General features: G+C 43.4%; 1 protein-coding gene across 2 annotated transcripts; it reads left to right on the plus strand.

Annotated features, from left to right (window-relative positions):
* The first annotated feature begins 933 nt into the window (after positions 1-933).
* On the plus strand, positions 934-15,456 carry elac1 (elaC ribonuclease Z 1). 2 transcript variants are annotated; one of them, XM_034170496.1, is made up of 5 exons: positions 934-1,175; positions 9,069-9,275; positions 13,175-13,233; positions 13,651-13,861; positions 14,813-15,456. In XM_034170496.1, the coding sequence occupies exons 1-5, from the start codon at positions 1,019-1,021 to the stop codon at positions 15,178-15,180; spliced, it is 1,002 nt and encodes a 333-aa protein (XP_034026387.1). In that variant the 5' UTR covers positions 934-1,018; the 3' UTR covers positions 15,181-15,456. The 2 variants fall into 2 exon arrangements, with proteins under 2 accessions (XP_034026387.1, XP_034026388.1); XM_034170497.1 differs by lacking the exon at positions 934-1,175 and adding an exon at positions 5,129-5,549.
* Positions 15,457-15,992: the final 536 nt, after the last annotated feature.

Consider the following 15,992-nt stretch of genomic DNA (forward strand, 5'->3'; position numbering starts at 1 on the left):
CCTGGTGCAGATACAAACTAAACTTAACCCAAAGTCTTCTGCAGACAGCCCAACTTCAAAAAGCAGATCAGGTCAAACAACACGTGTAATTTCAGGTGATGTAATAATCTTACTGATCAGCTTTTCCACACAATTTTCTCAGACGCTGACTTGGATTATAAATGCACCTTTTACGGGATTGAATCAAATTCACATTTATTTTGTATTATCCCTCTGTCATCTCAGTTTTGGAGAGATTTTCAAAAATATATATGAAAAAACTGGACATACCATCATATTTGGTGATTTGTATGTAATGATAAGCCTTTTTCTTTTGTAATTAATCTTATGTTGATAATTGGCCAATTTTACTTACACAAAATGAGAATCTCCAAATCTCTTCCGAGTTTTCAAATGTTTCTGGTAGAATTTAATTGGTATACAAGTACTTTGGAGCTAGCACACAATAAGAACATTGAATATACAATACCTTGGTGATCACTAATAGACCTTGGGTGAGTTTGCTAGCTGTGCCTTACACCCTTTTACATTTATTTTGTTTCATTTTTCTTTTTTACCGACAAGGTTTTATATATTCTATGTCTCATTGATGTTTTCTATTTTGTGTCAACTGTCTGCATTTATATACTTGTTCATTTTTGTATCTTGAAATCCCAAATGCAAAAAAGTTTTCTCAGACGTTTCTTAAATGGTATGTTTGTATTACAGTCAGAACAAGAAGCTACACTGAAAGAAAACGATCTGTGGCGAAAGTAGTCCGGCGAGTTCAATCTGTGGCCGAGCTATCCCACAATGCCAAACTAGCGGATATGTCTCTCCAATGAGAGCGGCACGCTGAGCTGGGTGCTTATTTTATGTGAGCACTTGTGATTGTGTGATTTGGATTTACTGCTGACAGCTGCATGTCGCTTGTATGATGTCATTGCTGTGCGACTTTACATGGAGTCGGGCTAGCTGTAGTTAGCAGTAGCCTCCATCATTGGCTTATTTTACTGTTTTCCCTCGAACTTCGAAAAGGATGACTATGGATGTGACCTTCCTCGGGACCGGCTCGGCCTACCCGTCACCTCAGCGCGGTGCCTCGGCGCTGGTGCTGCGGTCTGAGGGCGAGTGTTGGCTGTTTGACTGCGGGGAAGGAACCCAGACCCAGCTAATGAAGAGCCAACTGCGAGCAGGTCAAAAACAAACAGATACAGAGCTAATGAAGAGCTAACTGAGAACAGGTCAAAAACAAACAAATACAGAGCTAATGAAGAGCCAACTGAGAACAGGTCAAACACAAACAAACAAAGCTAATGAAGAGCTAACTGAGAACAGGTCAAAAACAAATACAGAGCTAATGAAGAGCCAACTGAGAACAGGTCAAACACAAACAAACAAAGCTAATGAAGAGCTAACTGAGAACAGGTCAAACACAAACAAAGCTAATGAAGAGCTAACTGAGAACAGGTCAAAAACAAACAAATACAGAGCTAATGAAGAGCTAACTGAGAACAGGTCAAAAACAAACAAATACAGAGCTAATGAAGAGCTAACTGAGAACAGGTCAAAAACAAACAAATACAGAGCTAATGAAGAGCTAACTGAGAACAGGTCAAAAACAAACAAATACAGAGCTAATGAAGAGCTAACTGAGAACAGGTCAAAAGCAAACAAACAAATACAGAGCTAATGAAGAGCCAACTGAGAACAGGTCAAACACAAACAAACAAAGCTAATGAAGAGCTAACTGAGAACAGGTCAAAAACAAATACAGAGCTAATGAAGAGCCAACTGAGAACAGGTCAAACACAAACAAACAAAGCTAATGAAGAGCTAACTGAGAACAGGTCAAACACAAACAAAGCTAATGAAGAGCTAACTGAGAACAGGTCAAAAACAAACAAATACAGAGCTAATGAAGAGCCAATTGCGAGCAGGTCAAAAACATACAGAGCTAATGAAGAGCCAACTGAGAACAGGTCAAAAACAAATACAGAGCTAATGAAGAGCCAACTGAGAACAGGTCAAACACAAACAAACAAAGCTACTGAAGAGCTAACTGAGAACAGGTCAAAAACAAACAAATACAGAGCTAATGAAGAGCCAACTGAGAACAGGTCAAAAACCAACAAACAAAGCTAATGAAGAGCCAACTGCGAGCAGGTCAAAAACAAATAAACACAAAGTTAATGAAGAGCCAACTGCGAGCAGGTCAAAAACAAATAAACACAAAGTTAATGAAGAGCCAACTGAGAGCAGGTCAAAAACAGACAAATACAGAGCTAATGAAGAGCTAACTGAGAACAGGTCAAAAACAAACAAACAAATACAGAGCTAATGAAGAGCCAATTGCGAGCAGGTCAAAAACAAACAGATACAGAGCTAATGAAGAGCTAACAGAACAGGTCAAAAACAAACAAATACAGAGCTAATGAAGAGCCAACTGAGAACAGGTCAAAAACAAACAAACAAATACAGAGCTAATGAAGAGCCAATTGCGAGCAGGTCAAAAACAAACAGATACAGAGCTAATGAAGAGCTAACTGAGAACAGGTCAAAAACAAACAAATACAGAGCTAATGAAGAGCCAACTGAGAACAGGTCAAACACAAACAAACAAAGCTACTGAAGAGCTAACTGAGAACAGGTCAAAAACAAACAAATACAGAGCTAATGAAGAGCCAACTGAGAACAGGTCAAAAACCAACAAACAAAGCTAATGAAGAGCCAACTGCGAGCAGGTAAAAAACAAATAAACACAAAGTTAATGAAGAGCCAACTGCGAGCAGGTCAAAAACAAATAAACAAAGTTAATGAAGAGCCAACTGAGAGCAGGTCAAAAACAGACAAATACAGAGCTAATGAAGAGCTAACTGAGAACAGGTCAAAAACAAACAAACAAATACAGAGCTAATGAAGAGCCAATTGCGAGCAGGTCAAAAACAAACAGATACAGAGCTAATGAAGAGCTAACAGAACAGGTCAAAAACAAACAAATACAGAGCTAATGAAGAGCCAACTGAGAACAGGTCAAAAACAAACAAACAAATACAGAGCTAATGAAGAGCCAATTGCGAGCAGGTCAAAAACAAACAGATACAGAGCTAATGAAGAGCTAACTGAGAACAGGTCAAAAACAAACAAATACAGAGCTAATGAAGAGCCAACTGAGAACAGGTCAAAAACAAACAAACAAAGCTAATGAAGAGCCAACTGCGAGCAGGTCAGAAACAAATAAACACAAAGTTAATGAAGAGCCAACTGCGAGCAGGTCAAAAACAGACAAATACAGAGCTAATGAAGAGCTAACTGAGAACAGGTCAAAAACAAACAAACAAATACAGAGCTAATGAAGAGCCAACTGAGAACAGGTCAAAAACAAACAAACAAAGCTAATGAAGAGCCAACTGCAAGCAGGTCAAAAACAAATAAACACAAAGTTAATGAAGAGCCAACTGCGAGCAGGTCAAAAACAAATACAGAGCTAATGAAGAGCCAACTGAGAGCAGGTCAAAAACAAACAACACAGAGCTAATGAAGAGCCAACTGGGAGCAGGTCAAAAACAAGCACAGAGCTAATGAAGAGCCAACTGGGAGCAGGTCAAAAACAAACAGAGCTAATGAAGAGCCAACTGAGAGCAGGTCAAAAACAAACACCACAGAACTAATGAAGAGCCAACTGAGCAGGTCAAAAACAAACAACACAGAACTAATGAAGAGCCAACTGAGCAGGTCAAAAACAAACAACACAGAGCTAATGAAGAACCAATTGAGAGCAGGTCAAAAACAAACAACACAGAGCTAATGAAGAGCCAACTGAGCAGGTAAAAAAAAAAAACAACACAGAGCTAATGAAGAGCCAATTGAGAGCAGGTCAAAAACAAACACAGAGCTAATGAAGAGCCAACTGAGAGCAGGTCAAAAACAAACATAAACACAAAGCTAATGAAGAGCCAACTGCGAGCAAGTCAAAAACAAACATAAACACAAAGCGAATGAAGAGCTAACTGAGAACAGGTCAAAAACAAACAAACAAATACAGAGCTAATGAAGAGCCAACTGTGAGCAGGTCAAAAACAAAAACACAGAGCTAATGAAGAGCCAACTGTGAGCAGGTCAGAAACAAACAACACAGAGCTAATGAAGAGCCAACTGAGAGCAGGTCAAAAACTAACAAACAAACAGAGCTAATGAAGAGCCAACTGAGCAGGTCAAAAACAAACAACACAGAGCTAATGAAGAGCCAATTGAGAGCAGGTCAAAAACAAACACAGAGCTAATGAAGAGCCAACTGTGAGCAGGTCAAAAAAACAAACACAAAGCTAATGAAGAGCCAACTGTGAGCAGGTCAAAAACAAACAAACACAGAGCTACTGAAGAGCCAACTGAGAGCAGGTCAAAAACAAGCATAAACACCAAGCTAATGAAGAGCCAACTGCGAGCAGGTCAAAAACAAAGAAACACAAAGCTAATGAAGAGCCAACTGTGAGCAGGTCAAAAACAAACAAACACAGAGCTAATGAAGAGCTAACTGAGAACAGGTCAAAAACAAACAAACACAAAGCTAATGAAGATCCAACAGATCAGGTCAAAAACAAACACAGAGCTAATGAAGAGCCAGTTGAGAGCAGGCCAAAAACAGACAGAGCCAATGAAGAGCCAACTGAGAGCAGGTCAGAAACAAACAACACAGAGCTAATGAAGAACGAATTGAGGGCAGGTCAAAAACAAACAACACAGAGCTAATGAAGAGCCAATTGAGAGCAGGTCAAAAACAAGCACAGAGCTAATGAAGAGCCAACTGGGAGCAGGTCAAAACAAGCACAGAGCTAATGAAGAGCCAACTGGGAGCAGGTCAAAAACAAACAGAGCTAATGAAGAGCCAACTGAGAGCAGGTCAAAAACAAACACCACAGAACTAATGAAGAGCCAACTGAGCAGGTCAAAAACAAACAACACAGAACTAATGAAGAGCCAACTGAGCAGGTCAAAAACAAACAACACAGAGCTAATGAAGAACCAATTGAGAGCAGGTCAAAATCAAACAATCAGAGCTAATGAAGAGCCAACTGAGAGCAGGTCAAAAACAAACAGAGCTAATGAAGAGCCAACTGAGAGCAGGTCAAAAACAGACAGAGCCAATGAAGAGCCAACTGAGAGCAGGTCAAAAACAACACAGAGCTAATGAAGAACAAATTGAGGGCAGGTCAAAAACAAACAACACAGAGCTAATGAAGAGCCAATTGAGAGCAGGTCAAAAACAAGCACAGAGCTAATGAAGAGCCAACTGGGAGCAGGTCAAAAACAAGCACAGAGCTAATGAAGAGCCAACTGGGAGCAAGTCAAAAACAAACAGAGCTAATGAAGAGCCAACTGAGAGCAGGTCAAAAACAAACACCACAGAACTAATGAAGAGCCAACTGAGCAGGTCAAAAACAAACAACACAGAACTAATGAAGAGCCAACTGAGCAGGTCAAAAACAAACAACACAGAGCTAATGAAGAACCAATTGAGAGCAGGTCAAAAACAAACAACACAGAGCTAATGAAGAGTCAACTGAGAGCAGGTCAAAAACAAACACAGCTACTGAAGAGCCAACTGAGAGCAGGTCAAAAACAAACAAACACAAAGCTAATGAAGAGCCAACTGCGAGCAGGTCAAAAACAAATAAACACAAAGCAATGAAGAGCCAACTGTGAGCAGGTCAAAAACAAACAAACACAAAGCTAATGAAGAGCCAACTGAGAGCAGGTCAAAAACAAACACAGAGCTAATGAAGAGCAAATTGAGAGCAGGCCAAAAACAAACGAACAAACAAACACAGAGCTAATGAAGAGCCAACTGAGAGCAGGTCAAAATCAAACAATCAGAGCTAATGAGGAGCCAACTGAGAGCAGGTCAAAAACAAACAGAGCTAATGAAGAGCCAATTGAGAGCAGGTCAAAAACAAACACAGAGCTAATGAAGAGCCAACTGGGAGCAGGTCAAAACCAAACAGAGCTAATGAAGAGCCAACTGAGAGCAGGTCAAAAACAAACAACACAGAACTAATGAAGAGACAACTGAGAGCAGGTCAAAAACAAACAACACAGAGCTAATGAAGAGCCAACTGAGAGCAGGTCAAAAACAAACAACACAGAGCTAATGAAGAGACAACTGAGAGTAGGTCAAAAACAAACAACACAGACCTAATGAAGAACCAATTGAGAGCAGGTCAAAAACAAACAACACAGAGCTAATGAAGAACCAATTGAGAGCAGGTCAAAAACAAACAACACAGAGCTAATGAAGAGCCAACTGAGCAGGTAAAAAAAAAAAAAACAACACAGAGCTAATGAAGAGCCAATTGAGAGCAGGTCAAAAACAAACACAGAGCTAATGAAGAGCCAACTGAGAGCAGGTCAAAAACAAACATAAACACAAAGCTAATGAAGAGCCAACTGCGAGCAAGTCAAAAACAAACATAAACACAAAGCGAATGAAGAGCTAACTGAGAACAGGTCAAAAACAAACAAACAAATACAGAGCTAATGAAGAGCCAACTGTGAGCAGGTCAAAAACAAAAACACAGAGCTAATGAAGAGCCAACTGTGAGCAGGTCAGAAACAAACAACACAGAGCTAATGAAGAGCCAACTGAGAGCAGGTCAAAAACTAACAAACAAACAGAGCTAATGAATGGCCAACTGAGAGCAGGTCAAAAACAAACAAACAAACAGATCTATTGAAGAGCCAACTGAGAGCAGGCCAAAAACAAACACAGAGCTAATGAAGAGCCAACTGAGAGCAGGTCAAAACAAACAAACAAACAGAGCTAATGAAGAGCCAACTGAGAGCAGGCCAAAAACAAACAAACACAGAGCTAACGAAGAGCCAACTGAGAGTAGGCCAAAAACAAACAAACAAACAAACACAGAGCTAATGAAGAGCCAACTGAGAGCAGGCCAAAAACAAACAAACACAGAGCTAATGAAGAGCCAACTGAGTGCAGGTCAAAAACAAACAGAGCTAATGAAGAGCCAACTGAGAGCAGGTCAAAACAAACAAACAAACAAACAGAGCTAATGAAGAGCCAACTGAGAGCAGGTCAAAAACAAACAAACACAGAGCTAATGAAGAGCCAACTGAGAGCAGGTCAAAAACAAACACAGAGCTAATGAAGAGCCAACTGAGAGCAGGTCAATCACACACCTAAAACTACTAATTAAATCAAAATCAATTCAAATCAATTTTATTTATATATCGCCAAATCACAACAAACAGTTGCCCCAAGGCGCTTTATATTGTAAGGCAAAAGCCATACAATAATTACAGAAAAACCCCAACGGTCAAAACGACCCCCTGTGAGCAAACACTTTACTAATTAGTAAAATGAAGAACTGACTGGTAGTAAAATTTGATCTCAGCAACTCTGAGAGGAGGAGTTCATAAATTTAGGTTGATAGATGTACTTTTATGATATATTTAAATATATAAAATAGACTAATAATATACAAGAACATATGTTGTGTCTGGTATTACCAGCAAAATGACCACTGTCACATTCCTTTTAATATAATGCTAAATGGACTGCATTTATATAGTCAACTGTTTTCATTCTCAAAGCACTTTACATTGCTCCTCCCACCCCCAACACACACACTGACCGATGTCAGGGTGCTGCTATGCAAAGAGCACTCAACTGCACATTAGGGGTGAGGCGGGGCAACTTGGGAATTAAGGCCCTTTTGTGATTTTCTGTTGTGATGGGGATTTGAACTGAGGATCTTTTGGTCTCATGCCCAGATTATATATGTACCTATTGAAAAAGATGATGGTCTCTACTTGTGGACTGTTGCATATACCATAGTTGTTTAAAACCAGCTGTCTCGGGCCTACATTTGTCTGTATCCATAGTGATAGAATTGTAGCACTTCAAGAGTTACTGACTGTGGTCTAGTGACCCTTGTTCTATTTATGGAGGAATTAAAGCTCTGTGCTCCTTCACACTGACCCCTCGCTCACACTGCCTCCGGTGTTACTGTTGCGGGGTACGCAGAGAATCCAAGTCATTAAAAAGATACAAACCTCTCTCAGTGGCCACAAAGCTCTGCGGCTGCGGTTACTGAGACTCTGCGTTGCTGTGGATGTTTTTGCAAGAAGTCTATCCTTGCAGGCTGCCATAGCGCTCCGCATCAAAACAAGAAGTGTTTCCATGCCCGCTTGTGTACAGTATATGTCATTTCCTTTAACACGGGGTCAAAGGTTAGTGGCACAGCATCAGCACCCTGCTCAGAGTGCCGCTCTCATTGGACCGACACCTCTGCTATTTTGTAATTGTGGGATAGCTCGCGCCCACAGATTGAGCTCGCCGGACTACTTTCTCCACACTGCTCAGCGTGCCGCTGTCGTTGGACTAACAACATACGGAATGTGTCTCTTGCCAGATAGATCTCTTTCAGTGCAGCTTCTTGTTCTGACTTTAACGCGACGTTAACACACAAGTCTTTCATTGCTAACTGTAAATGGTAATCAAACCATTCCAATCGTATCTTTCTGAACTCTTCCGCATCAAACTCCATCATGTCAATGTTTACAATGGTCATAAACTTTAAGTTTCTTAAATATTTATTAGGAGGCACTTCCTTATTATTGGCCTTGTTATCGCGAGAAGCAACGTGAACCCATGTGAACTTCTGCTGTTGCGAGCGTAGTCTCTGGACCTGTTGCCGGAGTTGGCCGCAGTTCCGCACAGCAGACAGGAGCACAGTGTGAATGGCCCACTGCGGCGCTTACCGAGCCCGCAGACTCAGTAAGCGCATCGGAGGCAGTGAGAGCGAGGCCTTACACCTCCTTCCATCACAGTCATGGCTAGTGATGGCACAGTCCTGAAGATAACTCTACTGTCCTGCTGAGCCTATTCTGTTTTTCTTGGAGACAAAGCCTGTGTAATGTCAAAAGTGTGCCTGTAACTCAGTCCAACATAATGTCTAATCTCTGATCTCTTAAACTTGTGAGCAGTAAGGAAAACATTTATTTCCTCACATGACTATAATCTGTTGTGTGTTGACAGACCAGCAATATTACTGTGTTGTTCTTTCTGCCAGGCCGAATCACCAAGATCTTCATCTCCCACTTGCACGGGGACCATGTCTTTGGCCTACCTGGGCTGCTGTGCACTGTGAGCCTCAACACCAACCCTGACCCTCAGCAGCTGCAGCCCTGCCTGGACATCTACGGACCTCGGGGCCTTCGGCAATTTCTCAGAGTGGCTCTTGGCCTCACTGGGTCACAGCTCCTCTTCCCTTATGCAGGCATGTCCACAATGCTCAGCAGCCTAAATCTGTTTACTGCACTTTGCAGGTGACTTAGGAGTTGTGAGACAAACAGCTGCTGCACACAGTGTGGTGCACCTTCAGGTATAGGGTTCTCACAGGAACATCCATCAGAACAAGAGAACTCTCATCATGCACATTTCCCTCTCTCTCTGAATGAATTTGACTTGTCATATTTTTTTATTTCCTTTAAAAAAATGAAATTGTCATGTTACAGTACTAACATCATTACTTCAAAGACACACTTCATAATGGTTACATACACTTCATAATGCAAAATCTTGGACACATCATCAGTGATAGTACCTGGGGTCATGGGGGGTTCCGGGTCTTTCAACTTCAGACCCCCTCACCCAGGCGACCCGACCGGGAGTGATCAAATCCCGGCCTGTGTCCAAGAAGCCGTCGCCCACTGCTTGTCCCTCCTGATCCACAACCACCGTGAAGCTCTCTCTGCAGCCTCGAATGCTGCAGTGATGGCCTTTCTCTTGCGTGCTCCGGTGATACCCAGGAGGCTATAGGCCTTGCAGAGTGACTTTCCTGCAAAGCCCCTTACTCCAACTTCGACGGGAAGGCACCTCGCATGCCACCCCCGTCTGTGACACTCCTCCACTAGCTCAGCATACTTCTCCCTCTTCCTCTCACTGGCTTCCTCCATTCTCTCCTCCCAGGGCACTGTAAGCTCCAGCATAATAACCTGCTTAGATGACTCTGAAAACAGAACGATGTCTGGTCTAAGACTGGTTTCCAAGATGTTTTCAGGAAAGCGAAGCTGTTTCCCCAGGTCCACCCTCAACTGCCAGTCCTTCCCTGCACCCAGGACACCTGTCTGGGCCTTCGGTCGGGTGGGTGGTTGTTCTCCAGCTCGCACAAACGAGATTTCCTGCCTTAATGGTTTCAAGCTCTCGCACTGGACTATGGCAGTATTGATGGACTCAGCAACTACTTTCAGCACCTGGTCATGGCGCCAACGATAGCGACCATCCCCCAGCGCTCTGGGGCAGCTGCTGAGGATGTGCTCCAGAGTTCCTCTCCCCTGGTACAAGGGGCATGCTGAGGTATCAGCCTTGCCCCAAGTGAAAAGGTTCGACGGGCTGGGTAGGACATCATAAACTGACTGGATTAAGAATTTAATGCGGTAGGGTTCTGCCTTCCACAACCCCGGCCACGAGATCTTCCTCTCTATGGCTCCCTCCCATCTGGTCCATGCGCCCTGTTGTCTCAATCCCACCATCTGGCTTGCACGCTGCTCCTCAACCCCAGCTCTCACTTCGCGTTGAACCAGGTCCTGCCTTACCTTGCCCTCAGTTTTGTTATAGTGGATTGTTGGGATAGTACCCAGGCCATCCCGGCCGATTGCCACAGAACCCACAAGCTCCTTGTGATGCAGCCGTGCTTCTGCCTGGTCCACAGCTTCCTGTGCCTTCCACTTTCTGCCAGTCCTCACCTCAATACCTGCTTGGGATACTTTCATGTCCTTGGAATCCCTATATTGGAGCACCTCTCTTGCTCTGATAACCCTAAACTCCTCAGTAAGGCTTTTGATAGGGAGCGTCAGCTTGGTCTTATTGCCGTAAAGGGCAATGCTGCTCAGGCTTCGAGGTAAGCCCAACCAACGACGCAGACGGCTGCTGATCCTCCTCTCAAACCCTTCCACCGTAGAGATGGGAAACTCATACACGAGCAATGGCCACAGTATTCTAGGCAGGATGCCATGCTGGTATAACCACACCTTGAATTTACCCGGAAGACCTGACTTGTCGACTGTTGTCAGCCAACTCTCTAATTGTTCGTTAGTTGCCCTAATGGAGGCGGCATCCTTTAGGGAGCAGTCAAAGGTTTTTCCAAGGCTCTTCACAGGTTTCTCTGTGACAGATGGTATACGGGTACCTCCTAGATAGAAGTGGAACCGATCAGTCACATTCCTTCCCTTCAGGACCAGTGACCTGGATTTTTCTGGCTTAAAGCGCATCCGAGCCCAGGTGGTTAACCTCTCCAAACCTTGGAGGATCCCTCTACACCCAGGAACTGACACTGTTGTTACTGTCAGGTCATCCATGAATGCCCTGATAGGAGGCTGCCAGATCCCAGACTTAGTTTGGGGACCTCCACATTCCAGCTCGGCAGACTTGACTAGCATGTTCATGGCCAGGGCAAAGAGTATCACTGAAATAGTACATCCCGTGATAATCCCTTTCTCCAGCCGATGATACTCTGATGTAACTGTGCCAGAAGTGAACCTTAAGTTAAAGCTATTATAATAATCCATAATGAGGACTTTGATGTTGCTCGGGACGTGGTGCCTCTCCAATGCCGCCTCCACTAGCTTGTGAGGTATGGAACAATACGCATTGGCTAAGTCCAACCATAGTACCGCCAGGTTTCCTTTCTCTTCTCGGGCCTCTCTAATCAGTTGTGTTACCACACCACTGTGTTCCAGGCATCCTGGAAACCCTGGGATCCCCCCCTTTTGCACTGAGGTGTCGATGTACTGATTCTTCAGGAGGTAGACTGACAGCCACTGGGAGAGGATACTGAAAAATATCTTCCCCTCAACGTTAAGCAGTGAGATGGTTCTGAACTGCTCAGTGGTGGTTGACCTTTCCTCCTTTGGAACCCAAACCCCTTCTGCGGATCTCCACTGTTGGGCCACCTTACCCCTCCTCCAGATCACCCTCAAGATCCTCCACAGGTGCCGCAGGAGCTTGGGGCACCTTTTATACACCAAGTAAGGTACCCCATTGGGTCCAGGTGCTGAGCTGGAGCTGGCAGCCTTGACAACAGCTTGGATTTCTTCCCAACTAGGTGTTTTGATGTTAAAGGCAGTAATTGGAACAGGCGGATTAATCAGGCCTCTGCATTCACCCAAGTCCTCCTCCCGGCCTGCATCGCTATAGGTATTATGGAGATATAAGTCTACCTCCTCCTTTGAGCATATAAGGTGGCCACTACGTTTTTGACCTAGCAACTGTTTGGCACACCCAAACGGGTTTGCCAGAAAGGCAGCACGTCTCTTGGCTCTCTCTCTGGCCCGCCTCCTGTGCCATTCTGCTCGCCGGAGGGTCAACAACCTCTTACTAAGAATACCTCGAAGTTCTACCAATCCTAACTTCTCGTCCTCACTTGCTCCCTTAAACTGCCTCTTCAGGAGTCGTAGTTCCTGGCGTAGCTGTCAGATCTTTTCTGCCCTGCGGTTCTTGGAGTACTGGTTTGTAATGACTCTCTTTTCTGCCAACCCAAACCTTTCCGTGGCGATACTGATGATCACAGTTGCCATTGTTTGGAGTTTCCTATCTGCCCCTCCCCTCATGGTAGCTTCCAGGATACCATCAACATCGTCATCAAATTTCCGCCACTCGTACCCCTTACTAGCTGGAGGCCACTTAACCCGCCGATGATGTGGAATGCATGAAGCTTGAACTCCATGAGCTTGGAGGTTCTGGGCTCTGTGGGGTGACTCCCGGCCCGGCTCCTCCTGCGTCTCACCAAGGCCCTCTGGAGCACAGGGGTTCTGGCCGCTATGGGATAATCCCCGGCCTAGTTCCTCCTGCGTCTCTCTGAGGCTACTCCTTGAGCGCTGCTCAAACTGTACATTCTTCAAACATCCCATCTTGGTCTGATGAATCTTCAGACCCCGTGGGTTTTTGCAGCTCTTGCCGCATACGCATACGGCATTCGTTGTCACTTGTCCATTTGCATAGGTCGTTACCTGGTTATCCGTCCGTTTGGGGTGCTCATTCTCCCCCCCTCTCGGGCTCCCCTGGGGGTATGTCTCTTCTAATGTATCAATTTACAATTCATTTTTATATCATCTTTGATTTTTCCCTCTGTGGTTTTATGACCTATGACCACATTGATATGTATTTATGTTGGCGTAGTACATGAGCTGGAGCCGACACCAGACCAGAGTCCAGAAGAAGGTCAGCTGAGCCTGGAGGTAAGTGATTGATTAATTACCAAGTCATCAATCACCTGGGTAACACTACTGAGTTTGGCTGAACGTGTGTGTGTGTGTGTGTGTGTGTGTGTGTGTGTGTGTGTGTGTGTGTGTGTGTGTGTGTGTGTGTGTGTGTGTGTGTGTGTGTGTGAGAGAGAGAGAGAGAGAGAATTGTTTTGAGCTCTCGAAATACTGAAGCAAATCACCTGATGTGAATGGAAACAAAGTGAAAGCAGATCACAGTTACACTGGCTCTCAAATGTGAATGTTTGTGGAGATTATACATTGCAGCTTTTGCCATATTTAACATTTCACTAATGAAATTCTTCATTATTATTATTTTAAAGCCCTCTGAGTTATCCTTTTGCTTCACACACAAATGTTTTGTTTACTGTTGTGTGTGTGTTTTCTCTTCAGCTGACTGCAGATTGCAGTCCTCTGCACCCTCAGGAGCGACCAGGCAGGACGATTTCCTTGGACCCAGAGAGTGACTGTTACCTCTTGTTTGAGGACAAGTGTTTTGTGGTCAGAGCCTTCAGGTTGTTCCACCGCATCCCTTCTTTCGGTTTTTGTGTTCATGAGTGTGATCGACCTGGAAGACTGAAAACTGAACTCCTGAAGGAACTCGGTAATTCTGCTTCTGTTTCTGAGGTATTTTGTTTTTGGACAAGAGCCGTTACATATTGTCAGCAATGTAATGTTCCCTTTCGACTTCCTCCATAGTGGGGGATATTTAAACTGAAATTAATTTTTAACTTGGACAGTTTGAGTGGTAAGACTCCATATTCATGGAGAAACAAAATTTAAAACGCTTCAAAATTTCTGCTTAGAATGAAATTCATACTGGCACCTTAAGTTAATAAAATAATTTTAAAAAATGACAGTAAATTGTAGTCATAGTTGCCCTCTAGAGTCCATAACAGAATTTAACTGATCATTTGAATGTCCGAATAATCTCTCAAGTCATTGTGTTTGTCTAAACAATACCTTGTTATGTAAGAGGCTATCTTAAATTATGATAGTGAATACATCTGTTGTCTTCAAAATCTGTATGGTCAGTTGTCTCTATGTAGAGTCCGTAACGCCAGAAAATGCAAACATGGTTATTATATTCATAATTCTGTAAAACAAAAAAATCTGATTAATATAGTTCATGAAATTTTAAACCAATATCCCTCAATGACTATATTTTATATTGGATAGAAGTTGATCAACAGGATAAAAGTGAAAAATCCCCCGCTTTGCAAAATTCATGACCGTTTGATTGTGTCTGATCCGTTAGATTTTTGTCTTGTTTTGTGTTGTATTTTGGCCAGATTTATCAATTTCAAAGGTATGCTGCATACCCAAACTTTTGATTCCAACTGTAGAATATCAGAAAAGGTACTTTTGTCATTTTCGAGGCTTTAAGATTTGAGGTTATCCAGAACTCAATCAAACATGCATCTTTGTGCAACGTTAAACCATGTACAGTAAGTCTTCCAAATGATATTTGTGAGCTACTCCCTTCTTGTGGTTTCTCTGTATCTATAGTGATAGAATATGGTGCTGATCTCTGGTTCTACTTGGGCTTCCTCAGGTCTGAAACCAGGGCCACTTTACGGGCGCTTGAAAGGGGGGGAGATGGTGACCCTCGAAAATGGGCGTGTGCTGCTGCCGAGTGAGGTGCTGGAAGATTCCATTCCAGGGAGGAAAGTTTGCATTTTAGGGGACTGCAGCTCAGTCCTTGGGGAGGGGCCTCTGTGGGTGTGCAGGGGTGCAGACATCCTTGTTCATGAGGCCACTTTGGCTAACGAGCACCATGACAAAGCGGTGGAGCACGGACACAGCACACCAGGAATGGCAGCAGCAGTGGCGCAGGCTTGCTGTGCACGTACTTTGGTGTTGAACCATTTCAGTCAGAGGTACAAGCCATGTAGCCTGCAGAAGGAAGGGGAACGAGGATGATGTCTCAGAGCTCAGAGGCAGGCGGAAGAGGCTCTACAGGACAGCGGTATCCAAGTGACTCTGGCTGAGGACTTTCTGACTTTGCCTGTACCTCTCAGAAAGCCCAGGTAATTATCAGCTTCTCTCTGGTTTTATATTGTAATGAGTGAAAATAGGAATTTTTCAAATATTGCGTCCTGATGACTTCCAAAGTGTATTATGAAAGTAGCCGGTGAGGTCCTAAGGTTTAATAATGTGAGATACAGACTAATAAAATAATGTTTTTGTGATAATGAAGCCTTTGTTTGCTGCTTCTATTAACGTCAGATTTGAGTGGAAATCAGTGGTATATGTAGTCGATTCAGAACACTAGCACTCACAAATTTTCTATATTCACGTCGTACCACAGCCATAAAACCCTATCAGTTTGGTTGGAACCAGGCAAAATGTCATTTATGGAAAACCATTTACACAGCCTCATTAACGAGATAAATAAATGTCTATCCACTATTGTGCAAAAGAAAGTTTGGTTGCATTTATACATGCAACTGACCAACATGGTGCATTTAAAAGAAAATTTGACTATCTCACCTTGAAGATGTCAGACTGGAATTCTTTTCCTTCATGCCCATCTTCATATGGCATCTTTTCCTTCATGGCCATCATGAAACATTAGGTCTCTCTCTCCTATGTCCCTGTTAGTAAATGATATAATAATTGATCAACATATTGATTTATTCTGCCTTACAGAAACCTGGTTACAGCAGGATGAATATGTTAGTTTAAATGAGTCAACACCCCCGAGTCACACTAACTGTCAAAATGCTCGAAGC

Source organism: Thalassophryne amazonica, chromosome 5 (genome assembly GCF_902500255.1).
Source record: "Thalassophryne amazonica chromosome 5, fThaAma1.1, whole genome shotgun sequence".
Taxonomy (NCBI): Eukaryota; Metazoa; Chordata; class Actinopteri; order Batrachoidiformes; family Batrachoididae; genus Thalassophryne; species Thalassophryne amazonica.

What these genes read in the sequence shown, in the direction of transcription:
- elac1 (XM_034170496.1), top strand. Translation starts at nt 1,019, where the DNA reads ATGACTATGGATGTGACCTTCCTCGGGACCGGCTCGGCCTACCCGTCA. An exon ending in GCTCCTCTTCCCTTATGCAG is followed by an intron (nt 9,276 to 13,174) that starts GCATGTCCACAA and finishes ATGTTGGCGTAG; the next exon opens with TACATGAGCTGGAGCCGACA. An exon ending in TGAACTCCTGAAGGAACTCG is followed by an intron (nt 13,862 to 14,812) that starts GTAATTCTGCTT and finishes GGGCTTCCTCAG; the next exon opens with GTCTGAAACCAGGGCCACTT.